Source organism: Lactuca sativa, chromosome 1 (genome assembly GCF_002870075.4).
Source record: "Lactuca sativa cultivar Salinas chromosome 1, Lsat_Salinas_v11, whole genome shotgun sequence".
Classification (NCBI taxonomy): Eukaryota; Viridiplantae; Streptophyta; class Magnoliopsida; order Asterales; family Asteraceae; genus Lactuca; species Lactuca sativa.
The window spans coordinates 229,981,797-230,009,657 of record NC_056623.2 but is presented as its reverse complement, the minus strand read 5'-3'; the positions used below and the strand labels follow the sequence as shown (position 1 = coordinate 230,009,657).

The 27,861-nt window shown below is 32.5% G+C and overlaps 2 protein-coding genes across 3 annotated transcripts; one reads left to right on the top strand and one right to left on the bottom strand.

The window, feature by feature from the left end:
* The first annotated feature begins 13,587 nt into the window (after window positions 1–13,587).
* LOC111879397 (secreted RxLR effector protein 161-like) lies at window positions 13,588–14,217 on the top strand. The gene has a single exon (XM_023875845.1). It carries the CDS (start codon window positions 13,588–13,590, stop codon window positions 14,215–14,217), a length of 630 nt encoding a protein of 209 aa, XP_023731613.1.
* A 7,269-nt stretch (window positions 14,218–21,486) lies between these two features.
* LOC111879195 (secretory carrier-associated membrane protein 2) lies at window positions 21,487–26,332 on the bottom strand. 2 transcript variants are annotated; one of them, XM_023875676.3, is made up of 13 exons: window positions 26,062–26,332; window positions 25,117–25,182; window positions 24,742–24,843; window positions 24,094–24,156; window positions 23,928–23,961; window positions 23,438–23,560; window positions 22,758–22,820; window positions 22,555–22,648; window positions 22,360–22,405; window positions 22,211–22,278; window positions 22,052–22,100; window positions 21,862–21,927; window positions 21,487–21,773 (listed from the first exon to the last, which is right to left on the bottom strand). In XM_023875676.3, exons 1-13 carry the CDS (start codon window positions 26,119–26,121, stop codon window positions 21,687–21,689), a joined length of 921 nt encoding a protein of 306 aa, XP_023731444.1. In that variant the 5' UTR covers window positions 26,122–26,332; the 3' UTR covers window positions 21,487–21,686. The 2 variants fall into 2 exon arrangements, with proteins under 2 accessions (XP_023731444.1, XP_023731438.1); XM_023875670.3 differs by having other exon boundaries at window positions 24,739–24,843; window positions 26,062–26,330.
* Between the last annotated feature and the right edge of the window lie 1,529 nt (window positions 26,333–27,861).

Genomic DNA, 27,861 nt, shown 5'->3' with positions numbered 1-27,861 from the left:
TCGAGGAGTAAGTGATCGACTCGGCGAGTCGGCCAAGGAGACTCGGCGAGTCTGGTCTGTGCGAGGAAAACCCTAATCCCGGGAGTTGTATCCTATATAAAGGGTGTTATGTCCCTCCCTCAGCCTCCATATCATCCTAGAGAGCCTGTAAACCCTAGATTTCGTATGAGCTTCCATCATTTGAGAGAAATAGCTTTGGAGGAATGAAATTTTGGAAAGGAACTTGAAGATCAAGAAGGTTGCTTCAAAGGAGAGGTGTATATCCGAGATCTACTTCAGTTTGCGTTCATCTTGGAGGTATTAAGCTGCCATTTTCCCTTCTTTGCATCTAGATCTATTTTGTTATGAGATTTGGGGGTTTTATGGTTGATTGAGACCCAATTCGAGTTAGGGGCTTAGATATGTTGTTGCCACTTCAGATCTAGTGTTGGGATGGTCCAATATGTCATAAAGCATCAGAAGATGAGTAGTTAGTGAAGCCCTTTTGTCCTTAAACCAAACCCTAGTATGTTTTGAGCCTAGATCTCTTTAGTTATACGTAAATTTTGCAACTTTACGTGGGGATTGAGCTTTGGAAGTATGGATCTATGGTTTGGAGTCCCTGCATGACTCAAAAGTCCTCTGCATGTTTGGAGATCTGAATGGACTCGGCGAGTCCTTTGAGTGGACTCGGCGAGTAGCATGAAGATTTGGAGGAACTCGACGAGTAGGATGAACAGCTCGTCGAGTCAGATGATGTTGGGCAGGAACTCGGCAAGTTGGATGAACAACTCGGCGAGTCTGTTAAAGGTTGTCCTGGACTCGGCGAGTCTGTTCTTGGACTCGGCGAGTCAGGTCGCGGAACCCCAAACCCTTCGTGTTGAGACTCGAATCAGTGAGTCGAATGGAGACTCGGTGAGTTGGACAGGTCAGGACTCGGAAATCGGTAGACTCGGCGAGTCATGGACTGACTCGGCGAGTCGAGTCGCGAATAGAAGGACTCTGAACATATGAACTCGGCGAGTCAATAGGGTGACTCGGCGAGTAGGGTTGACCTGGAAGGTTGACTTTGACCAGGACTTTGACCTTGACCAGAGTTGATTTGGTTGTCTTTCGGGGGTCAGTTAGACTCAGTGTTGCATTGATATTGGTAGCTCGGAGAGCGAGTGGAGCAGGAGTTCAGAGAGTTGTCGGGCAGTAGCTAGTGGGTTCATCAGCCAGTTCAGCCAGTGCAGGTGAGTTTCCCTTTGTATGAATGGGTCTACGGCCACAATGTCGGCCCATGTAGTTACGAGTAGAAGACCCGGGGGTTAGCCCTAGGCACAGTATGCTAGTATGATATCCGGGACGAGGTCCAATGATAGAGGGCGGGTGCCCAAGGAATGGTTTATGTGATAGTTTATACTTGTTGTCTGTGTGATACTTGTATGTGCCTGGTAGGGATGTGAGTGTGGGCGAGGTCCCGTATCTCACCAATAGCAAAGTGTGGATGGTGTTCCACATCTTAGTAGCAGCAGAGCAGGGGCGAGGCCCAAGTTAGGGAAGGAGTAAGGGTGGGCTGGGCCCGTACCTCACTATCAGCAGGAGTATGGACGGGGTTCCATGACTCATCAATAGCAAGACAAGTGCGGGGCCCAGAGATAGGCGAGGCCTTAGGACAAGATCCGTTAGTATGTGTTTAGATTATGTGATGTGATGTGATATGCTTACGTGCTATTATATGTTAGTGGGCGAGGCCCTGTGACAGGCGAGGCCTAAGTGAAACAGATCTGTATCCGAGCGGGGCTCGAAGCCAGGCGGGGCCTGGAGCGGCGGGGCCATTGTAGCGGGTGAGGCCCAAGGTAGGGGGCGAGGCCCAGGATAGCGGGCGTGGCCTAGTATGTGCAGTATGTGGTTATGCATGGTATGTGGTAGGGTGGGTAGGGCTAACCCCTGGGTCCTGAATATCATACTAGCATACTGTGCCTTGGGCTAACCTTGCTATTATGGGTCCTGAATAACATATTAGTGAGTTCCCCAACCTACCACATACTGCACATACTGGGCCACGCCTGCTATTATGGGCCTCGCCCTCTACCTCGGGCCTCGCTCGCTATAACGGCCCCGCCGCTCCAGGCCTCGCCTGGCTTCGAGCCCTGCTCGGATACAAATCTGTTTAACTTAGTCCTCGCCTGTCACTGGGCCCCGCCCGCTAACATATAATAGCACATAAGCATATAACAACACATAAGCATATAACAACACATAAGCTAATACATACTAATAAATCCTGTCCTGAGGCCTCGCCTATCTTGGGACTCGCCCTTGTCCTGCTACTGAAGAGTCATGGAACCCCGTCCACGCCCCTACTGGTGGTGAGATACGGGCCCAACCCACACTCACTCTTTCCCTAACTTGGGCCTCGCCCCTACTCTGCTGCTAATGAGATGTGGAACATCGTCCACACTCTGTTATTGGTGAGATTCGGGACCTCGCCCACCCTCACCTCCCTACCAGGCACATACATGTATCACACAGACAACAAGTATAAACTATCACATAAACCACTCCTTGGGCACCCGCCGCTATCATTGGACCTCGTCCTGAATATCATACTAGCATATTGTGCCTAGGGCTAACCCCCGGGTCTTCTACTGATAACTACATGGGCCGGCATTATGGCCTTAGACCCATTCACACAAAGGGAAACTCACCTGGTACTGCTGAACTCGCTGATAACCTCTCTGGATGCTGACTGACAATTCCCTGAACCGCTGCTCCATTAGCTCCCCGAGCTACCAATATCAAAGCATATATCACTTATCTTAACTGATCTCCAAAAGTCAACTATGGTCAAAGTCAAAGTCCTGGCCAAAGTCAACCTTCCAGGTCAACCCTACTCGCCGGGTCTGCCTACTGACTCGTCGAGTTCATATGCTCAGAGTCCTTCCATTCGCGACTCGACTCGCCGAGTCCACCGATTGTTGAGTCCTGACCTGTCCAACTCACCGAGTCCCCACTCAACTCACTGATCAGAGTCTTAACTCGAAGGGTTTGGGGTTTCGCGACTTGACTCGCCGAGTCCAAGAACAGACTCGCCGAGTCCAAGGCAATCTTCAACAGACTCGCCGAGTTGTTCTTCCAACTCGCCGAGTTCCTGCCTAACTTCATCCAACTCGCCGAGTCCACCTATGTGACTCGCCGAGTCGCTCCAGTTCTAAATCCATTAAGTGGCTTTTCGAGCCATGCAGGGGCTCCAAATCATAGATCCATACTTCCAAAGCTCAATCCTTACATAAAGTTGCAAACTTTACGTATAACTAAAGAGATCTAGGCTCAAAACACTCTAGGGCTAGGTTTTAGGACAAAAGGGCTTCACCAACTACTCAATATATGATGCTTTACGACATATTGGACCATCCCAACACTAGATCTAAAGTGGAAACCACATATCTAAGCCCCAAACCCGAATTGGGTCTCAAGCAACCATAAACCCCCCAAATCTCATAACAAAAAAATAGATCTAGATGCAAATGAGGGAAGATAGCAGCTTATTACCTCCAAGATGAACACAAACTGAAGTAGATCTCGGATCTACACCTCTCCTTTGAAGCAACCCTCTTGATCTTCAAGTTCCTTTCAAAGGTTCCTTCCTCCAAAGTTATTTCTCTCAAATGATGGAAGCTCACACGAAATCTAGGGTTTACAGGCTCTTTAGGATGATATGGAGGTTGAGGAAGGGACATAACACCCTTTATATAGGATACAACTCCCGGGATTAGGGTTTTCATTGTTCAGACCAGACTCGCCGAGTCCCCTTAGCCGACTCGCCGAGTCGGTTACTTAATCGATGCCCCGGATCCCACTCCGACTCGTCGAGTTCCTCCCTAGAATCGACGTGTTGACCCTTTGACTTAGGGTTTTCTTTCTTTTCTTGGTCTTTCTGATTAAGGGTGTTACAATATATATATATATATATATATATATATATATATATATATATATATATATATATATATATATATATATAAGTTAGGTTCATGTGAAACGCCTAATTTTGTGAGACCGTAAGACGCAATCCTAGTCATTCATTTGATAAAAAAATATTTTTAAAATGCAAAATAATTGAAAATTTTCGAAAAAAAAATTTCAAATATTATTTTCGTCATTTATATTTTCCAAAAAAAATTAAAAAAATATCAAAAAAAACCATTTTTTACATATTCTAATAGAATATTAGAATATTCTAGTAGAATATTAGAATATTTTACATATCTGACAAATTTAGTAGAATATTTTTAAATTTTAAAAATCACATTAGAATATTTACAGTGTAGTATTCTATTAGAATATTACACGTATTTTTCAAAAAAAAAACGGTAATGTTTTTTTATTTTTTTAGGTAAAAAAATGACAAAAATAATAATTAAAAAAAATTTTCGGATTTTTCTTTTTATTTTGTATTTTAAAATTATTTTTAAATTTCGTCTCACGATATCACGAAATTAGTATGGTTTCAAATGACATGAACCTATATATAAAAGTTACAAAAAAGGGAATATAATATGAATATATTTTTTAGGGTAAAAAATATTGTTAAAAATAAAGTAAGGTTGAAAATAAAAATAAAATTTTACTCATTGTAAAATAAAAAGAAAAATGATTTGGAATGGTATTTTTTTTTTTGGAACAGCAGACATTCATTGAAAACGAACTAGCCAGGGGCTAGGAGAAAGAGTACAAAAGAGAACAAAATATAAAAGACATTACAAAACAACAAAATTAAAGCCTACTGTAACATTCGAGGATTGGGTCACTGCACCAATTTGTCCACCTTAAATTTTGCCCTGACCGCTTCCGAGCATTGAGCCACAAGTGAGAGAGGACTTGAACCTCAGATGACAACCCCGATTTGGATCTCGAAAAATCAGCATGAGCCTTCCGGTTTCTGAAACTCCAAATAACCCACAAGAAGCATAACATTATAGCTTCGTGAAACACCTTCAGACTTTTATGCCCGCCAAGCCGATTTTTACAGTTTAGTAGCTCTCTGCAGGAGCTGGGGGAGTGATCCAGCAGCCGCCACCAATTGCTCAACTGCAGCCAGATTTGGAATGGTATTAGCCTTACGAGTTTGAAAATGATTATAATTTATGAGAATTTCTTTTGAGACACCAATCTAATCTATACCTATCACACACCAATCTATTTCTTTTAAACAATTAAATCTAGGAAATTGTGTTCATCATAATTACTTTCTAGTACTTTACAAATAACCACTACTTTTTTTTTCTTTGCCAAACCACGTTCTTTTTTTTTTTTTTTTTTTTTTTTTTTTTTTTTTTTTTAAATATATGTCTTATTTAAATATATATATATATATATATATATATATATATATATATATATATATATATATATTTTCTTTTTATTTGTTTGTCATATATCCCTTTATATTTTAAGATTTTAATTAGCAAAACACAAAGAATCAACTTATTTAATAATATTAAATTTTAATTTGCAAAAAATAAAAGATCAACTTATTTAATAATATTAAATTAATTATTTAAATTATTAAAAATCATTATTTATTAATATTATGATTTATTATTGTATTTATATTTAATCATTTTTATTTAATTTTCTTGCCGTTTTATTCGAATATGTAGATTTAATGTTTATTTTTTTTGATGTTTTGTTTGTCTATTTTTTTTAACTTTTTGATGGTATTGTTCGTTTATATTATTTAGTTTTAACTTTTCAATATTTTTTTCCGTTTATTCGAAACTCGCTCTTAACAAAATCAAATCATCTGAATTTGAAACTTTTTTTTACAGCTCATGATTTTTTTTTGAAAAAAAAAACTTTAAAAATATATGTTCAAACGTTGTAAAAAGTTTAAAGAAGAGTTGAAAAAGTAAGAAAAAATTATAAAAAATATGACGGCGGTATCGACGTAACGCCTGATGGTCCGGGGATTCGGTGGTCCAACGGCAGCAACTTGGTGGTTCTGTGGTCCAGCTAAGCGACGATGAAATATAACTTATAATATATATTTTTTATATGTATAATTATTTGATGTACCGAATGACTCCTATTTCAGCGTTATCGCCGGCGAAATATTTAATCAACTTTTAATATTTTTATTTTTTATTAATTTTTTTCATCGGTTTTTAATTATATATAAATTACAAAATCATAAATTAAACCCAATTTTGAGTATTTTTCAGTAGATATAAATTATTCTTAGAGAAATATATATTATTATGAGATAAATAACTATTTTAAATATTACATAACGTGAACCACTATATTATTACTCGTGCAACGTAAAATTTATATACATATCTATTACTACTGGTAAACGTTTATTTTTAAATAGTAAAAAAAGTTAAATACTAAAAGAAATCTATAAAAAAAATATACATTGACATATCTTAAATAATTAGGAAAAAAAAAAGTTTTAAAGCAAGGTTGATAAGCAGGCAAAAACAAAAGTCGTGGCATTCTTTGAAAAAAAGGTAAACATTGTTTTTGTCTTGTTTTATTAAAAACTAATAGATCTATAAAAAAATGATTAAAGTAATTATAAAGTCCTTTAAAAAGCAAGGTCAAATAATAATTACTATCATTAACCTAAAAAATAAACCTAGTAATATAGATTGATGTTGGAGATTGGTATGTACAAAATAAGACCCATAATTTATACATGAGATTCTCAGATTCCATTTTTTTTTGAATAAAATTACAAATAAACCCTTATAACTTTTGACCTGAATATTGACCATATTGACCCCTCCTTTCCGTTCACGCTTTCACCTTTCTTTTGCTTTATGAAATTCTATATCTTTTGTTTTTTATGCTTTTCGGATTTTTACCTTTTTATTGTCCAGTTCACACCCAACTATAGTGTGCACACTTCACATCACTAACACGTAACAATACATTTCATTTTAAATTTCATAGCTCAAATAAAATTTATTTAAACTAGAATTAAAAAAGTAGCAAATAAATAATTTTTATGATACACGAAAATATTCCAAGTAAACGTTATAAAAACACCGAGATTTGATTCCTTAAAAATGTAAGATTTTTAAGACATCTTTTAAAACTAGCTAGTCCTTAGATAAAATTATAATTATAAAGTTGTTGCTTAAAATTATTAAGAACTTATAAATACAAATTTAACATTATCTGATTATCTCTCTTTCGAGCACTCTGCTCAATGTTTTCTTGAAATACATACATGTGTATAAACTAGCCAATGGTGAAATGGTGCTCATCTTTTTTGTTGTATGTAAAAGAAAACAGTTAATCTTTAAACAGTCAAAACAATATAAATCAAGCAATAAACTGTAAAACAAAAAAGGTTATGTTATATCCTCTTACAAATCTTTTTGATTATATTTTTAAACGATTAGAAAATTTTAAATGTTTTTCGTTTTTTAAACTTTTTGTAGATATATGAGCTAGATTGGAATTTCATTAAATACCACGTGGTTTGTTTTGTTTTACTAAGAAAAAAAATATAACTACATAAAAAGAAAAATAAAACGATGTGGTGTTTTGTTTTACTACACAAAAACAAACTAATTAAAAAAACAAAACAAAAAAACAAACACAACAAATATGAAAAAAATAATTTAAAAATAAATAAATTTTAATTCATTTAATTTAAAGTTAATCTTATAGATTACCACAAACAAATCTTAAACACAAAGACGATAGAAAACAATATCACGTTTTTAACACTTGTCACGACACATCAATTTGAATTTTGATTTCATCTTAACTTCGTTTGGCATCTAGTTATAAATTGTCTTCCGTAGTATTTAATGCAAATAAAATAAGTACGGTGGTTATTTTTAAAAGTAAATATTTTTGCATATACTTTGAGTAAATAAGTATATTTATTACTATAATATTTACTTTTAAAGGCCATACACCTTGGGCACATTTATTATACTCATGTAAATAGTTTTTAAAATTGTGAACTTTAAACATTTTTGATTGTCTTTGATCCTAAAGTTGTATCATTCGTACCAAAAAAATAAATATATAAATTGGAAAGAAAGAAACCAAATGCAAATGGATCATCACATATTTACCAAGATTCGAACAAACACATCATGATCATCGATTAATACATGTCACGTACATACAAATACAAATGATAGAAAGCTTCCATCTAACATTCTAACTATATCAAAATTGATCTCTCCTTCCTCTTTCTAAAAATTAAGTGTGAGGAGTTGGTTGATGCAAAGATCTTAAGATGATTACGATCGGCCATTAGAGGAGAAGAAGGATGCCACAGACTGAGCTAATCCTAACACAATCGCTATCTTCACTTGACCTCTCACCGGAATCGGACGTCCATTACCAGATGCACATCGGACACCATTTCCGTTCTTCATCGCGGCTGATCTCCTTACTCCGGCCATATGAACTACCTACAATCTCACGGCGGCGTGATGGAATTTGGGAAGGAGTGTTTGGGTTGTAGTTTTGTAGTGGTGGTTACTGGTTTGAGATAGAGTTATATATACGAGGCTCTTTGTAAAGATGCCCCTCGTTTTGAGGAAAATTACAAAAAGGGCCTAATAATAACTTTTGACAGGAATATTGACCATATTGACCCTCCTTTACTTTCACCTGTTCTTTTGCTTTATAAAATTATGTGTCAGTATATCTTTTGCTTTATAAAATTAGTGTTCACACTTCACACCTTAGTGTAGTGTTCACACCACACATCACTAGTAATACATTTGATTTAATATTTTATAGATAAAAATAAAATTCAGGGTATTTAAGAAAAATATTCGAACTAAAAGTTATTAAAAATATTCAACTAATAATAAAAATGTAAGATTTTTTAGACATCTTTTAAAATTAGTTAACCAATGGCCTAATGGTATTCATGATTTTTTCTGTATATAAAAAAGAAAACCGTAAAGCTTTATACATTAAATTTAGTATAATATTATATCTCATTACAAATCTATTTTCAAATTTTTTGAAAAGATTTTATAGATATATGTGATACATTGAACCATAGACAATACATGGGTTATAAGTTATCACTTATCTTTTCGACTCTCTGCCTTTCTGGTACCACTAATCTTTTCGACTTTCTGGTACCATCAACCAAATTAAAAAGCTAGTGGAGCTGGAGCGAAAAGAAAAAGGAAGCGTAACATAAGAACCACGTGGTATTTAATGAAATTACAATTATATCCCTCCCACATGGGGAATAATATAAACAACTATCAAACTGGAGTGATGGGAACGCTTGATTATTATTATTAATCAAAATATTTAAATGAAAATAAATGTTAATTGCAAACATGACATTAGTTTAAGACGAATAGATTAGTATTTACTTAACAAGAGACAATCTTAAATGTCCTCGGATATTGACTAACACTCGATCTGTGAAGTCATAGAGACATAGAGGCATGTTCCTTTGTCTATTTGAGGTATTAATATTTATATATGCAATGTTTCATATACTTTTTTTCTTTTTATCATTTTATGCCATATAATTGGTTTTTATAGGAAAAAATACAAGAAAAAAAACAATCAATAATGCATTTATATATGAAAAAACCCTTGTATTATTTTTGTGTTCAAAAAATTCTTTATATTAATATTTACTTTTCAAATAAAATAAAATTACATGTTTTTGAGAAAATAATATGCTAAATACATGATGTGATACATTTTTGTTTTCTAATATAATCATGATACCTTGTAAGTATAGGAATTGCTTTTGTGTTTGGGTGACACACAGAGAGGATGTGTTGGGATTCATCTTTTTTTTTTTTTTTGTTCTTAAAATTAGTTAAAACTTATAAACCAATTGAATGGTTAAAAATGTCATTTTACACGAGTAAGTGATTCAACCGTAAATAAAATTAAAACCATAAGGACCATTTACGTCAAAATGAAAATTTGACTCAAAGAGACCATTTAGGAAATGTTTTTCTTAAAATAATTATCAGCTAATTTCTATTGGAAATTAAAATAAAAAGCATGTTTCTTATATCATTTCGTAGTAAATTACCTGTAGTAAAATTTTAGCAATAAAGTTAATGAAACCCAAAGGATAAAAGTAAAAACAAAAGATCATATATAAACAGAAGGGTCAATACCATAGATAGATAGGTATGTTAGAATTAAGCTAGAACTTTATAATATTATCTAACTGTAGGTAGTTAGTTAGTTGGTGGTTATAGTAAAAGTTATTATTAGTTATGTAACCGTCCTAATGAATGGGCGTGATGGTTAGGGATAATACCATAGATAGATAGGTATGTTAGAATTAAGCTAGAACTTTATAATATTATCTAACTGTAGGTAGTTAGTTAGTTGGTGGTTATAGTAAAAGTTATTATTAGTTATGTAACCGTCCTAATGAATGGGCGTGATGGTTAGGGATGTGTAAATATGTAAACTCTGTGAATTAATAAAGTTGTTGATAATTTACGTGTGTAAACCATCTTCTTATTTATCCAAAGTTTCTTCCAACAAATTGGTATCAAAGCCAATTTTAATGGCATCAACTTCTGGGAACGGATTACAGTCTCAACCACAGTTACCAAAACTAAATGGAAAGAATTACTTTCACTGGAATATCCAAATGAAAGTGTTGTTCGAATCTCAAGATCTTTGGGATGTCGTTAAACACGGAATCGACGAACCCACAAACCCCACCGTATTGACTGCGCTTGAGACCTTATAGTTGAAAGATTTGAGGAAGAAAGATAGAAGGGCCTTATTTCTAATATACCAAGCAGTCGATGAAAACATATTTGAAAGAATTTCATCCTCTGACACTTCGAAGGAGGCCTGGGATATTTTGTACAAATCATACAGATGAGAAGAGAAGGTTAAGATTGTTAGATTGCAGACGCTTCGTTGTGAGTTCGATGGATTAAGAATGAAGGAAACTGAATACATAGAAGACTTTTACAATCGGGTAATAATCCTAATAAATCAAATGCGTTTAAATGTAGCAATCCTTGAAGATAAGAGGGTTGTTGAGAAAATCTTGTGAAGCCTCACAAAATTTTTTGAACATGTCGTTGTTGCTATAGAGGACTCGAAAAACTTGGAGGATTTTTCATTAGAAAATCTTTTGGGTACGCTTCAATCCCATGAACTTAGGATGAAGCAGACTGAACCTCCTATACTGAACACGCCCTTCAGGCTAAAGATAATCAACCCGAAAACACCAACAAAGGCAAGAATCAAAGAAAACCACAAATACAGTGCCATTATTGCCATAAGTTCGGTCATGTCAAGAAAGACTGCAGGAAAATAATTGCAGATGAAGGAACGGAGTCCAGTTTCATTCACAACGAAGAGAGCAATGATGATGACACAATGTTCATGATGCTTAGTGTTCACGACTCAGTGCAAGATACCTTCTGGTATCTAGATAGTGGTTGCAGTAACCATATGACGGGCAATAAAGACCTGTTCATTAGTCTAGAAGACTCAAAGAAAAGGGAAGTCCGAACCGGGGACGATAACAATCTTAGTGTGGCCGGGAATGGAGTGATATCCATTAAGATTAGAGATAGTGAAAAGAAGATCTCTAATGTACCAGGTTTGAAACATAACCTATTGAGTGTGGGACAACTTATTTTAAAAGGGTATGATTTACGGTTTAAAAATGGCTTTTGTGAAATAAAAGACAGGAATAATGCTATGATCGGGAGGGTAGAGATGACTGTAAACAAGATGTTTCCTATCAAGTTTGATGGGGACAATCTTTTCTCTCTCTACACAAACACAAAAGACGTGTCACGTCTGTGGCATCATAGGTTTAGCCATGCAAACTTTAGTGCCCTTACTTACATGCATAAACACGAACTAGTACATGGGTTACTCTTTATCGTTGCTACAAATGATGTATGTGAAGCGTGTGCATTGGGTAAACATTCAAAGAAATCATTTCCTCAAGACAAGGCATGGAGGGCATTAAATCCCCTCGAATTGGTCCACTCGGATATTTGGGGTCCGATGAAAACATTGCCAATCAAAGGAAGTAGGTATGTATTAACATTCATAGATGACTTTAGCAGAAAAATCTGGATTTACTTTCTTAAAGAAAAATCAGAGACCTACAATTACTTTGTGATCTTTAAAGCTTTGGTTGAAAATCAAAGTGAGCATAAAATCAAATGTTTAGGGTCTGATCGTGGTGGGGATTACATTGCCCTTTGTCTTCAATCTTTCTTGAAAGAGAATGGCATACATCATTAACTAACTACAAGTTACACACCCCAACAAAACGGGGTTGCTGACAGAAAAAACAGGACTCTTGGTGAGATGGCAAGGTGCATGTTACAGGGAAAGAGATTACCAGAGGAATTTTGAGCTGAAGCGATAGCATGTGCAGTATATCTGATCAACAGAACATCAAGAAAAAGTGTAAACAACATGACACCACAGGAAGCTTAGAGTGGTCTTAAACCGGGTGTAGGACATCTAAAGGTTTTTGGGTGTATTGCCTATGCACATGTACCTGACCAAAGAAGGCGAAAACTCGATCAGAAATCCGAAAAAACTATGTGTGTTGGTTACAGTGAAAACACAAAAGCATACAAACTCTATAATCCTGTAACAAAAAAGGTAATCATAAGAAAAGATGTTATTTTTGATCAAGCAAAAGCTTGGAATGAACCTTTAAGAAGTGAAGAGAACATTCCACACATCCTGGTGAGCATTTGTTTAGAAAAAGAAAGCGACGAGGAGGGAAATGAGATGAATACACACACACACCTGTCAATGACAACTCGGTACAATCCATCGATGACTCTTCAAGTTCATCTGAAGAATCACCTCATGTTATAAGGATCAAGAAAAAACGAAGCATGGCATACCTATACGAAAACACTCAAAGATTGGACTTCGAAGACATGGCTGACTATGCTCTTTTTGCTGATGTTGATCCTGTTACTTTTGAAGATGCAATTCAAGATAAGAAATGGAGAGATGCAATGGATGCAGAAATAAGATAAATTTTGAAGAATGATACATGGGAACTAGTTGATCCACCCAAAGATCATAAATCTATTGGTTTCAAATGGGTATATAAAACTAAGCTTAATGAAAAAGGAGAGGTTAAGTATAAGGCACGTTTAGTCGCCAAGGGATACAAACAAAAGTTAGGAATTGATTACCAGGAGGTGTTTGCTCCAGTAATTAGACTAGAAACTATTTGTTTGGTTCTTGCTTTAGTTGCACAAAATGAATGGGATGTGCATCAAATGGATGTGAAATCGACTTTTCTAAATGGTACCCTTGAAGAAAACGTGTATATTGATCAACCAACTGGATATGTGAAGAAAGGGGAAGAGTATAAAGTTTGTCGCTTGGAAAAGGACTTGTATGGTTTAAGGCAGGCACCCCGTGCCTGGTACAGTAGAATTGACAAGTACTTCCTGGAAAATGGCTTCAAGAAGTGCCCCTTCAAGCATACCCTCTTTGTCAAAGAGGCTACTAAAAAAATTCTTAATTATTTGTTTGCATGTTGATGATTTGGTTTTTACAGGAAACTCAGAGGAAATGGTTCGTGAATTTAAGGAATCCATGAAAACATAATTTGAAATGACTGACATGGGACTATTGCATTACTTCTTGGGAATAGAGGTAAAGCAAGAGCAAAAGAGGATCTCAATTTCCCAACACATGTATGCTAAGGAACTGCTTAAACGCTTCAACATGGTGGGTTCTTCACCTGTCTCTACCCCAATGGATTTTGGATCAAAATTCCCAAAAAATACTTCCGAAGATGATGTGAATCCTAGTCTATATAGGAGTATCATAGGCAGCCTTATGTATTTAACTGCAACAAGACCCGACATCATGTTTTCTGTAAGTGTTATTATCCACTTCATGGAGAATCCCATGAAAATTCATTGGGAAGCTGGTAAACATATATTGCGTTACATAAATGGTACTCTCAGTCATGGGCTTATGTATACTAGAACTGAAGATGCAAGTTTGATAGGTTTTAGCGACAATGATTATGGTGGGTGTATAGATGATAGTAAAAGCACCACATGCTATGTTTTTAACCTTGGATCTGGAGCCATATCATGGCAAACGAAGAAGCAAAATGTGGTTGCCTTATCTTCTGCTGAGGCTGAGTACATTTCACTTTCAATGGCCGGCTGCCAAGCCTTATGGCTTAGGGGTATTTTGGTCACACTGGGAAAATACCAAATCAATGCAACAAAGCTTTAATGTGATAACAAATATTTCATTGCTTTGTCAAAAAACCCCGTGTTCCATGGTAAAAGTAAGCATATTTGAATTAAATATCACTTCATTCGTGAACTTGTTGCAAACAAAGATGTGGAAGTTTGCTTTTGTGGAACTAAGGATTAGTTATCAGATGTAGTTACCAAGGATTTGAAAGTGGGTAACTTCAATCGTTTGAAGAAGAATCTTGGAGTATTTGAAATCTAGCTTAAGAGGGGAATGTTAGAATTAAGCTAGAAGTTTGTAAATTTATCTAGCTGTAGTTAGTTAGTTAGTTGGTGGTTATAGTAAAAGTTATTATCAGTTATGTAACCGTCCTAATGAATAGACGTGATGGTTAGGGATGTATAAATATGTAAACTCTGTGAATTAATAAAGTTGTTGATAATTTACATGTGTAAACCCTAGTGCATCCACTCTCTTAATATCTCCTTAAGTGTAAATCCTGAAAACTGCCAAACTTATACTCGAAGTCTGGATTTACACTGTAACTGTTCTACTTCTATTGGCTTGATATGGTTTGTTCAGAATGGAAATTTCGGGTTGTCACAGCCGGCCCTTTGGATTGTTATCCTGATTGTCGTATGATTGAGTATCGTAGTGATCTGTTAGATCTGAATCCTAGTAGATAGGATGATGTTATGCTTATTGATATGTATGATATGTGCTTGACTAATTAATTGATTCTATGTTTATGAATTATATGTCGACATGTGTGTGTGTATGTGATTGGGTTGAAGCGGTCTTGATTTGTGCTGAAAGCTAACAGACCTAGGGAGGCCTGGATAGACTGAAGGCCTGCGAGGCAGACCAATCAGGCCGAAGGCCCTGAGAACGTTCCAGACAGGATGAAGTCTCGATGAGGCAGTCCAGACATGTTGAAGGTTTTGTATGCGTGTTGTTGCTGTGATATTTATGATTATGTATTGTGGTGGTATTTTGGGGGAAACTCACTAAGCTTTGGGCTTACAGTTTGGATTATGTTTCAGGAACCTCAGAGGATCGCGGTAAGGTGAAGGCGTGATCGTGCACCTCCTCATGTTTTTGTTTTATGATTTTGGGATTTCTCAGATGTGAAACTTATTTTGAAAACAATTTGTAAACAGTGTTGGTTTTAGGATTGTTTAAAAAGTTTAAAATTTTCAAGAATTTAATGAATGTTACATTCCGGCTCCTTTTCCTCCTACTCGTTCTCCCTAAATACATGGAAACAAATTGATTATTGAATGATTTTACCACCATGTTAGAACTCCAATATGCATATGCAAACTTTCGTGAATCGTTACAAAAAATCAAATTGAAAGAAATAGCAACGCACTTTCATGTATTTGTTTATCATAGCATCCTACTTTCACTTCTTTCATTTATACTTTTGCAACATTGTAATTTGAATTAATTTCTTATTAAGGCATTGAACTTGGAAAACGGTTCAACGTATTAAATAGTAACCAAGTTTTATGTGCTCCACCTAGGTACTTTGAACTACTTTTTAGGTTGTTTAACCACTTAACTCTAAATTTTGTAACATACTTATGAAAAAAAGTTATTTATTTGTTTCATTCTTTAAAAATAATAATAATAAAATTAAAAAAAATATATGTAATGTGTTTTTCCAGGTTGTATTAAGTTGAATGGGTATTAGGGCGGACGTAGGATTTCATAGTAGGATGTCACCGGAAATTTGAGTAGTGTCACGATAATAGAAAAAAAAATCAAAAGTTTTCGAATTTTGCACCGCATCCGGAAAAACCAAACGTTGTCGGTGCCACTACGGGTACCATAATAAAACCACCCCGTAAACTTCATACACACACACACACACACACACACACACATATATATATATATATATATATATATATATATATATATATATATATATATATAGGTTCATGTTCATTTGAGACCATTCTAATTTTGTAAGACCGTGAGACCAAATCTAAAAATAATTTTAAAATGCAAAATAAATGGAAAAATCCAAAAATTTTTTTTTTAAATATTATTTTCGAAACTTGAATTAACTAAAAAAAATATAAAAAAAATCCCGTTTTTTTTTTTGAAAAATACGTGAAATATTCTAATAGAATATTACACTGTACATATTCTAAAAAATAATTTTAAAATGCAAAACAAATGGAAAAATCTAAAAAAAAAAAATTTAATATTATTTTCGGAACTTGAATTAACTAAAAAAATTAAAAAATCCCGTTTTTTTGAAAAATACGTGAAATATTCTAATAGAATATTACATTGTACATATTCTAAAAAATAATTTTAAAATGCAAAATAAATGGAAAAATCCAAAAATTCTTTTTTTAAATATTATTTTCGAAACTTGAATTAACTAAAAAAATAAATAAATAAAATCCCGTTTTTTTTGAAAAATACGTGAAATATTCTAATAGAATATTACATTGTACATATTCTAAAAAATAATTTTAAAATGCAAAACAAATGGAAAAATCTAAAAAAATTTTCTTTAATTATTATTTTCGGAACTTGAATTAACTAAAAAAAATCCCGTTTTTTTGAAAAATACGTGAAATATTCTATTAGAATATTACACTGTACATATTCTAAAAAATAATTTTAAAATGCAAAATAAATGTAAAATCCAAAAATTCTTTTTTTTTTTTAAATATTATTTTCGAAACTTGAATTAACTAAAAAAATAAATAAAAAAAATCCCGTTTTTTTTGAAAAATACGTGAAATATTCTAATAGAATATTACACTATACATATTGTAAAAAATAATTTTAAAATGCAAAACAAATGGAAAAATCTAAATTTTTTTCAAATATTATTTTTAGAACTTGAATTAACTAAAAAAATTAAAAAAAAAAAAAGCCCGTTTTTTTTGAAAAATACGTGAAATATTCTAATAGAATATCACACTGTACATATTTAAAAAATAATCTTAAAATGCACAATAAATGGAAAAATCCAAAAATTCTTTTTTAAAATATTATTTTCGGAACTTGAATTAAATAAAAAAAATAAATAAATAAAAAAATACGCCTCACGGTCTCACAAAATTAGGTCGTTTCACGTGAACCTACTCGGATATATATATATATATATATATATATATATATATATATATATATATATATATATATATATATATATGGAAAAGTGAATATGTGGTTGTCATGTATGTAAGATTGGTATAGAACTTCTAATACGACGTCGTTTTAACATAAAACTATATGATATGAATACAAATTTCGAATTTTATATATAATATAATTCCTATTTACTTCAATTTTAAATAATATGTTTTCTATTTCTTATATTGATTATGCCCGATCCATTTTGTTTTCTTTAGAAGTAATTACTTTCAAATGGTCATTTTTACTTGGACTTGGTTATAATCGTTTTCTCAAATTTCATCTTAATTGACACAAACAATTTTGTGTTCATAAATATCGACATTCCATGGGTATTTAAAAAAAGAATAACATAGATTTATGAATATAAATTTACAGAGATAATGGAAATTCATGTGCCAACAGCAAGGACATGCTTATCTTTTTTTTGTTTGCATATTAACTATAACAAACCATGTTATGTTTGATAAATTGGACGTAATTTAAGCAAATTATAATCGACTTCAAATTAAACAATGTTTTAAATCAAATTTTAGTTAAAATTATATAGTTTTGATAGGTTCTATACGTAACTTTACATACATGACAGCCACATATTCACTAACTCCATATATATATATATATATATATATATATATATATATATATATATATATATATATATATATATATATATATATATATATATATATATATATATATATATATATATATTATGGCATTTTTTATACAATGTTGGCACAAATTTAGGGGCTTTTGGCTACGTGCATTGATTTAGAGGTAATTATATATGTAAATCATGTGTATCTTAAACTTATACGAAACAGTTGTTATGCCACTTTATTATTGCCCACTCATAACAATGGAACAAAACTGAAACTTTGTTGAATAAAATTATGTAATTAGTTTTTATAATTGTAAACTTTAAACATATTTGATTTTTCACGTGTGTTTGATCCGGAAGTTGTATCATTAGTCCCGTAGAAAAAAAATAAATAAATAAAAAACTTAAAATTGGAAAGAAAGAAACCAAATGCAAATGGATCATCAATATTTACCAAGATTCGAACAAACAGATCATGATTATCCATTAATACAAGTTACATACATACAAATACAAATGATAGAAAGCTTCCATCTAACATTCTAACTATATCAAAATTGATCTCTCCTTCCTCTTTCTAAAAATTAAGTGTGATTACTGGTTTGAGATAGAGTTATATATATGAGGCTCTTTGTAAGATGCCCCTCGTTTTGAGGAAAATTACAAAAAGGGCCTAATAATACCTTTTGACAGGAATATTGACCATATTGACCCAGGCCTCCTTTCCTTTCACCTTTTCTTTTTCATTATAAATTATGCATCAGTATATCTTCTGTCTTTATGTTTTTTCAGATTTTTAGCTTTATGTTGTTCACACTTCATATCACTGACAAAACATTTGATTTAAGATTCCGTAGCTCAAATAAAATTAAGGGTATTTAAGAGAAATATTCCAACTAAAATTATTAAAGTATTTAACTAATAATAAAAATATAAGATTTTTAAGACATCTGTTAAAACTAGACATCTTTTACAAATCGTTTTTTAATTTTTTTTCTTAAACATTTTATAGATATACGAGGTAGATTGAATCATATACAATACCAAAATTAAAAAGGTAGTGGAACTGGAGCGAAAAGAAAAAGGGAGCCAAATTTGGTAATATAAAAACCACGTGGTATTTAATGAAATTATAATTATATTCCTCCGCGTGGGGAATTAACAACTATTAACTCGAGTGGTAGTGCCTTCTTATTATTAATCAAAATATTAAAATGATAATAAATGTTAATTGCAAACATGATATTTGTTGAAGTCATAAGGGCACTGGGCACGTTCCTTGTTTTGTTTGAGGTTTAAATATTTATATACAAAATGTTTCATATACTTTTTTCTATCCTTTTATAAAATATAAAGGTTTTCTTTATATGAATTATGCAACTATTTTCCTTTTTTTTTTTTTTTTCTTTTTGACAAAATATGGAATATTTCTTTCTGTAGATCAGTTGAAATGCATATGCATAATTCGTGTCAAATCCAACGTAATTACATAAACAAACATTTAACCGTTATCACCTATGGTATATAGTATTAATTAGAAAGTTCTTATAATGATACATGTTTTCATTTTAGGAGTTTTGCCACAAACATTTTTAGTACATTTTTGGAAATGAAACTATTCTCGATCTTTCAGACCAGCTTTCGTGCACCAACCAATCTCCCGCTGCAAAGGTTTTGGATTTTGGCAGATTTAGTCCGTGTAATTTTTTAATTTATAGAAAAAGGTCCTTGTGAAACTATTTTTACAAAAAATAGTCCTTATGTTTAAGATATTTGTATGTTGGCAGGTTTGGTCTCTGTGTAGAAAATAAATTATAAAAATTACACCTTAGTTTACAAAAAATGTCATTGTGTATTTTTTATAGAAATGGTCCATATGTTTAAAAGAATTACAAAAATAGTCCCAACTTAATAGAAACTTTGCAGATTATAGGGCTGTCAAATCGGACAGTCGTGTCGTGTTTTTGTCTAACACGACACGACACAACAAGGTTTTGTATAATACGAACACGACACGATACGATGTCGTGTTTTTTTTTTCATTAACACGAAAACGAACTAATTAAAACACGACACGACACGACAAAGATAATATTACATAACTATTAGTGTATTTCATTCATACTTAAAGATATATAATACGATAAAAACGACAAACACGAAAAACACGACAACCACATGCTTAATCGTGTCAATTTCGTGTCGATTTATGAACACGAACACGACACGACACAACATCGTGTTTTTTAATCTTGACACGAACACGAACACGAATTCGAATTTTGATTTCGTCTCGATTTCGTTTCATTTCGTGTATTTTTATCGTATCATGTTATAAATTGACACCTCTAGCAGATTACGTTGTCCCATGCCCATGCAATATATTTCATGATTCCCCTGTTTCGTCCTTACACTTTTTTGGTTTAATGTTTTTGCCACATGACTTTTGTATATTTACAAGTTTGCTTCTTACACTTACGATGTTACGCAAGCTTAGTCCCCTTGTGAAGCATGGGTAGTAACTTACTAGTTAAAAATTAAAACCAATATGATGTCACGATGAAACAAGTTCTAAATTATAATCTAACACCTAAAAATCCAATGTGATAGCCGTTAAACACGTTCAATTCATCAAAATCAACAAGTTAGGGCTTAAATCTTCTTGCAAAGATGTAATTTAGTTTGTAACTTTGGCTTTTTGTAAACCTTAGGGATCATTCAGGTAATTTTGTTTTAAAATAATTATCATGTGTATATAGTTTTTATTGAAAGTTAAAACATGTTTTCCAACTCGTATCATTTTCTTAGTAAATTACATGTTTTTTGTAAAATTTTAGCAATATGGTTGATGAAGAAACCCAAAATATAAAAGTAAAAACATAGGACCATAATATATTAATAGAAGGGTTAATATCATAAATGGACCAAACTGTTTCTCTTTTACAAAATAAAAAAAATTACAAAAAAATAAAATAAAAAATAAAAAATAAATCTGTAATAAAATACTATCAAAAGGTAAGCAACTTCAACATTTTGTTCACTGAAATAAAACATTCTAGTTACTTACCTTATAGTATATATTGTTTTGGAAAAATTACATGAATGGTCCCTATGGTTTGGGATAATTTGCACGTTTGGTCCATAATTTATTTTCTTAACTCGGAAGATCCATACTGTTTGCTTTTATTGCGTTCTTGGTCCCTGTCTTATCTAAAAAGACTATTTTATTATTGATTTTTTAATTTATTTAAATAAACATACCCCCAACCCACTTCCATCTCAGCTTACCTTACCTTACCCACCTTATTTAAATAAATTAAAAAATCAATGGCAAAATAGTTTTTTTAGGTAAGATAGGGACCAAACGCACAACAAAAACAAACTGTAGGGACTTTCCGAGTTAAAAAAAAAAAAAAAAAAGTTAAGTATCAAACGTGCAAATTACCCCAAACCATAGGGACCATTTGTGTAATTTACTCTATTTTTTTAAAGCAATGGTGATTTGTAAAAACGAAACAATTTAATTAACAATAACCTGAAATAGAAATTTTAGTGATTGTAAAAGTAATCCTCAGAATTAGAATGCCAATAAACAAAACCATCACTTGTAAACACCTAAAAGATTTACAGATACAAATCTACCACCATCTTTCTATACTTTTTCAAAAAACAAACAACAAATCTTGACAATAATCCAAAAAAAAAAAAAACTGTTGAAATGATAGGGGCGATATGGTCATATTGCTGCCCGTACAGCGGTTCTAGCAGCTTCACGTCTTAACTCAGCAGCCTGCCCACTGCCTCGAAAATACATGAATACTTGCTGCACAATGACATATATACCCTTAAGTTTCAAACCTTTTTTTTTTCTTCCGCAAGGGCAAAATGGGAAAAGCCATAAGAAATCTTACCTGGATAACCCAGATGCTGAGCAGAGATTCTAGACAGAATAAACCGAATCCAACAAAGTAGAAGATCTAAACAAAAAATGGATGTAATTAGTTCAATTGAAAATAGCATCCTACTTTAATTTTTTTAAAGTAATAATAATAATAATAATAATTAAAAGTATGTTGTTATTTCTTGCATCAAGAAACTTACCCCAACCAAAGCATGGTCGCCTACAAGATCAACAGCTGGTAGGATACCACTGTTTTCAAAAGGGAAAAAAAAATTATAAATGAAGATTACAAAAGGGTATATTAGTAATATTGTTAATATTATTATTGTTATATTAACATAGGAAGATAAGGAGATTACGTGAGAGATTTTCCTTTGAACACAACTGGAGGAGCAACAGCGGCAAATATGACGAAAGCTATGTGAATCTGGAGAAAGAAACATGAAGAAGCTGATGAAAAACGTAAAAAGACCATAATGCCCCTGAAGAAAAAACTAAAGAGACTTACCAAGTAAAATAGGAAAAACCAAGTGAACTTGAACGCACTTTCGCTCCTGCAAAAGAGAAGGTGCGGTTTGTTAAGAAATAGTAAATGATTGTTTCTTTGAGTTAATAGAAAAAAGCATGTTTTTTTTGACATTGAGTTGTGAATTTTTACGAATTTGCCCTTATTTGATAAAGAAAATTAAGAGAGAGAATTTACCTAAAAGCACGATAAAGTGGGCGATACCATAACACATAGGCGCCTGGGACCCCTGATATGAAGTAGATAAGAGCAAGAAACCAGATCTTTGGATCTGTAGTAAAAGGAAAATAAAAATTAGAATTAGAATAAATCTCAAACAAATGTTTTAGTTAAGAGATTTAAAAAAAATAAAATAAAATAAGTAATTAATATAAACGAACCTTCTCCTTTAATCCATGCTGTTGTTGTAGCCACAATGTTCCAAAGAAGGCAAAGAACTAATCCTGTTTGGTGATGAATTATTTTAACATTATTAGTCACTTAAATTTTAGTAAGTTTTCATCAAGATTTTGAAAATGAGTCCAGTGTTGAATATGATATTTTAAATTTTTATTATACGCTTAAAAATTGTCACTTTTATTTAGCAAGTTTTCATAGCATAAAATATTATTAGAAAAATTAAGTATTATGTATGTTATAATAAAAAAAGAATATGTTATTTTGTTATTAGAACTTTAGAAGACTGAAGGCGTGCTTTTTGACTTAATGTAAAAAGAGAAAGTCATAGAAATGAGTTAAGTCCAACGCGGTTTTACAAATTTGCCCTTATTTTTTTATTTCTTCCATTTCCATTTCCTCAAGTGTACAATCATCTTCCCAAATATTGAACATTTTATATTACGGTTTTTATTATATGTTTAAAAATTGTCACTTTAATTTTATTATATGTGTGTTTCTTTTTTTGGCTTTAATGCAGAGCAAAAGATTTAATAAATGCCCCTTATTTATTTATTTATTTATTCTTGCACTTCCTCAAGTGTACCATCATCTTCTGAAATATTTAAAAAAAAATAAAAAAATCATTTTTCCAAAAAGTATAGGCAAATAAATACATACGTACCCAAGTATGTTGTGAATGCAACATATTGTAATTTCTGTAGATGAATTGGTATCTCATTTGCTATATCATGATGAATAATTGGGAAAAAAGGTGGCCAATTCTTCTCCTCAAGAACAATACCAGCTGAAAGAAAAGCGAGAACGACAATATTACTCAAATGACTATTCTACCCTTTAATTTAAAGATCTATATGTTGAAAAGGTTGCATAATTACTTACTCCTTTCAGTGTACAAAGAAACATTATTCCCAAAATACAAAAAACCACAACCTTGATAATTTCACCATTTTATCTATTTAGCCTTTTAATTATTATTTTTTTAATCAACTTAGCTACTGGACTATCATTATAATACTCCTCAAAAATAATAGTTCACTGACTAAATCGAAAAAATGGTGAAGGTAGACATTTATTATTTTATTTTTATTTTTTTGTATTTTGCTCTTTTTCATTTATGAGACAAAGATATAATATTAATAAGCATATAGTACCTCGAGCAGCTGCCTCTTCTTTGCGTTTTACTATCTACAAAAAAAATAAATAAATAAATAAATAAATAAATTATGGAATGAATAATTAAACAGAACAAAATATGAAACGCTGCTTGCATAATTACGCATTTAGCCCTAAATCAAATGTACAGAAATTAAAAAGTACCTCTTCCCTCTTCCTCAAATCAGCTTCCCTACTTTGTAGTTCTCTCTCTTTCTTCTTCAGATCCTTCAACACATATTTCCATAGAGGGTAAGAGTTAGGACCAACAATTAGTCAACTACATACACACAAACTTTCTAGGGCTTTCTTCGATCATAAAGATACGGAGGGCATTCACGTCTTTTTCACAAACGGTGAGTCCTACCTTGTTCCAACTTTGTGGTTGGGACAAAAACTTTTGTCCCACTGACATTTAGTAGCAGTCCAATGCACACCAAACATAGTACAACATGTCATGTTATGTCATGTCAAACACAGTACAACATGTCCTGTTATGTCATGTCAAACACTGTACAACATGTCCTGTTATGTCATGTCAAACACTATACAACATTTCTTGTTATGTCATGTCAAACATAGTACAACATGTCCTGTTATGTCATGTCAAACACTGTACAACATTTCTTGTTATGTCATGTCAAACACAGTACAACATGTCCTGTTATGTCATGTCAAACACTGTACAACATGTCTTGTTATGTCATGTCAAACACTGTACAACATTTCTTGTTATGTCATGTCAAACACAGTACAAGATGTCATTTCATTTGTAACAAATGAATTCATAAAATCTAAAGTTGAGCTTACTACAGTTGAATCAAGTGGAATGTCAACCGATGCAGTCCGATCATAAAAATCTGCAGGCTCATGGGGAAGAGGCGAAAGCCTAGAGTTTGTAGCTGAAGGAACACTCTGCAAAACCCAACCAAGAAACTTAGTTTCTTTTTCAATTTCAAATTTAATAATTAAGGACACAACTTAATCTCATACGTTGTATACGGATGTTTCTTATTAACTTAATAAAGAAAAAAAGACTTAACACAAAAAGTCAAGAAAAGGAGACTTTAACCATTTACTTATTCCTTCCATTTCCTTCATTTTCTCAAATATTTTTTAATCACCAATATTCCATACACCGCTTAATGCAAAAAATAAAATAAAAAAAAATTAAAAATTGGGCCTTACAGTCGTGTAAAATGGGCCTCCACCAAAGTTTGACTTTCCGGCTTCTTTTCCTCCCGCTTGTTCTCCCTGAATACGTATAAGAATCATTATTACTAAAACAATGATAACAATTCAACTTTCAAGAATTGTTATAAAAAGCTAATTGCAAGAAATAGCAACGTACTTTCATTTGTTTATTTATTATAGCATATTACCATCCTAATTTCACTTCTTTCATTTATAGCATTGTAAGTTTACTTATCTTCTTATTAAGGCATTCTACTTGGAAAAGGGTTCATCACATTAAATAGTAACCATGCTTTATAATTTTTTAATTTTTTTGTTTCATTCTTATGAAATTTTGTAATGTGTTTTACCCTATTGAATAGTTGAAAACATCATTGTACGTATATTTTGGGTATTATTTATACAAGATTGGCACATATTTAGGGGGTTTCGGTTACATGCATTGGTTTATGGGTACGTGTTTTATCTAAACCAAACTTTTATATAACAGTTGTTATGCCACTTTATTAATGTCCACTAATTATGGTACAAAATTTCATAACAATGGAGCAACTCAACTTTCCAAAATATTTATAGAAAACTAACAGTTTTATTTATTAAACTTACTAAGTACAGAGTTTTGGCAACTACTCTAATGAATGTATGTTGCTATTTATTGCAATTTACACATCTATAAACGAAGCAAGTAGTTGCAGAAACTAAATCAGAACCAGAAACATAAATCAACACAGTAACTATAAAATAAATAGAATTCGTTCAATCATATACCCTAAGTTCAATCTCGAAACAAATTAAGCAAACGAAATAATGAAACAAACCCTAGCCTGAAGCATAAACAGTATGAAGTCAAAAATAACTTAACAAAACTCAAGGAAACCACATTGAATCAAGCGTTGAATGAGACGCAATAAGTTGATTCGAATAAGATTTACGACTTACAGCAAATGGATTCACTTCATCTCCTTCGTCAAAGGGATTAGGATCAAAACGACCGGCCATCAGTATCACCACCCAATTTGTAGAGAAATTGGATTATGAAGCAATAGGTAATTCGAAGAATTGTTGGTTAGATTCAAGATTGAAACTTGGTTTGAGTAAATTTAAAAAAGATTATGAACTTGTACGAAAATGTGAATGGGTGAACTTTGAAATAGACGACGACATTGTTGTCTCTCGGTCCAAGAAACTTCTCTTTGTTTTCTTCATTTTTTTTTCTTTTAATTTTTTTTTTTGGTAAACCAAATTCAATAACTTAATGCTTTTTTTTTAAATTTTATATATATATATATATATATATATATATATATATATATATATATATATATATATATATATATATATATATATATATATATTTGTTTGGACTTTTGTAATTTTTATTTATTTATTTATAAAATGACTTAATTAAAAAATAAAATGGAAATAAAATAAATCGAAAAAGGCAACATATTAATGTTACACTCAAAATAGTAATTAAATCTCATATTTTTACCGATATAAGCTATTTGTAACATGAAACACACATTTAAACCATATTGGTGTTGACGCATTATACGATAACTAGATCTGGCAATTTGTCGGCTTTGGAGCGAATCGATCTTGATCCAAACTCGTTTAACAAATTTCAAAATCTAATTCAAACCCACTCCGTAACCTGTAGGATTTTGAATAATCAAATTTATACCGTTATCCACCAAATCAACAGATATCCAAACCCGCCCCATAACCCGTAGGTTTTTTGAATAATCAAACAAAATTTTTTATCTAGAAAACGCATTACATACTCAAGGATTTTCGATTGGAATCAAATTCACTATTATAGTAACTTCCGATTAATTTTTGAATGTCGAATGCGGTGATAAAGAATAGCAATTGAAAATTTTATTCTGGGTGATTACGATTTTATTGATTTATAGATGAAATTAGTGATTGCTTGGTGAAATATTAATGAAATGATTGTAACACCGAGATTTTTCAAGACTAAAGATTTCATTTAAATTCGCTTAATTCTTAAAACACTTTTCGTAAAAATCTCATTTTGTTTAAATTACAAAACATAACTCCAAAATCAAATAAATAATAATCCAGGATCCTGTAAAACATAACTCTTCCTCTGATGTGTACAATCGAGTCGGTGCCGTCCCGTGATCCTGAGAAAACCTGAAATACATAACACATAACACGGTAAGCACGAAGCTTAGTGAGTTCCCCCAAAATACCACATATAACACATATTAGCCACTCGAGGCTATAACTCTGTGGGCCCTCTGGCCCTAACTCTGTGGACCCTCTGGTCCTAACTCTATGGACCCGCTGGTCCTAACTCTGTGGACCTTCCAGTCCTAACTCTGTAAACTCAGGAACATGCACAGCATAAATCACATAGAAATAATGCAGTACAACACATAACATACATAGCATACAAGATACTCTGTCACATAACTCTGGTTACCTACTCAAGGTAAAGTATAGTGAGAAGACTCACCTGGCAAGCAGAATGCAGTTATCCTCACACTCGAATCTCGAACTCGCCACTGCCTAACACATAAGGCAAATATCTCTAATTAACACTCGAAATCTCAACTCTAATCAACCGACGATTACTCTTTCCCTCTCTAATTGGGAAGTGGGTAAAAGACCATTTTACCCCTCCATGGGCTTTATTACTTATGTTGACTAAACTCTAAGGTCAAAAGAAGTCAACTCAAGTCAACGGTCAACTCTGACCAGACTTGTCGA

Excerpts from the sequence above, each read along its gene's own strand:
- LOC111879397 (XM_023875845.1), top strand. The coding sequence starts at position 13,588 with ATGGGACTATTGCATTACTTCTTGGGAATAGAGGTAAAGCAAGAGCAA.
- LOC111879195 (XM_023875670.3), bottom strand. The coding sequence starts at position 26,121 with ATGGCCGGTCGTTTTGATCCTAATCCCTTTGACGAAGGAGATGAAGTG. Across the intron at positions 23,962-24,093 it reads ATTTGAGGAAGAGGGAAGAG|ATAGTAAAACGCAAAGAAGA; the intron begins GTACTTTTTAAT and ends TTTTTTTTGTAG. Across the intron at positions 22,279-22,359 it reads GGTTTTTCCTATTTTACTTG|ATTCACATAGCTTTCGTCAT; the intron begins GTAAGTCTCTTT and ends TTCTTTCTCCAG.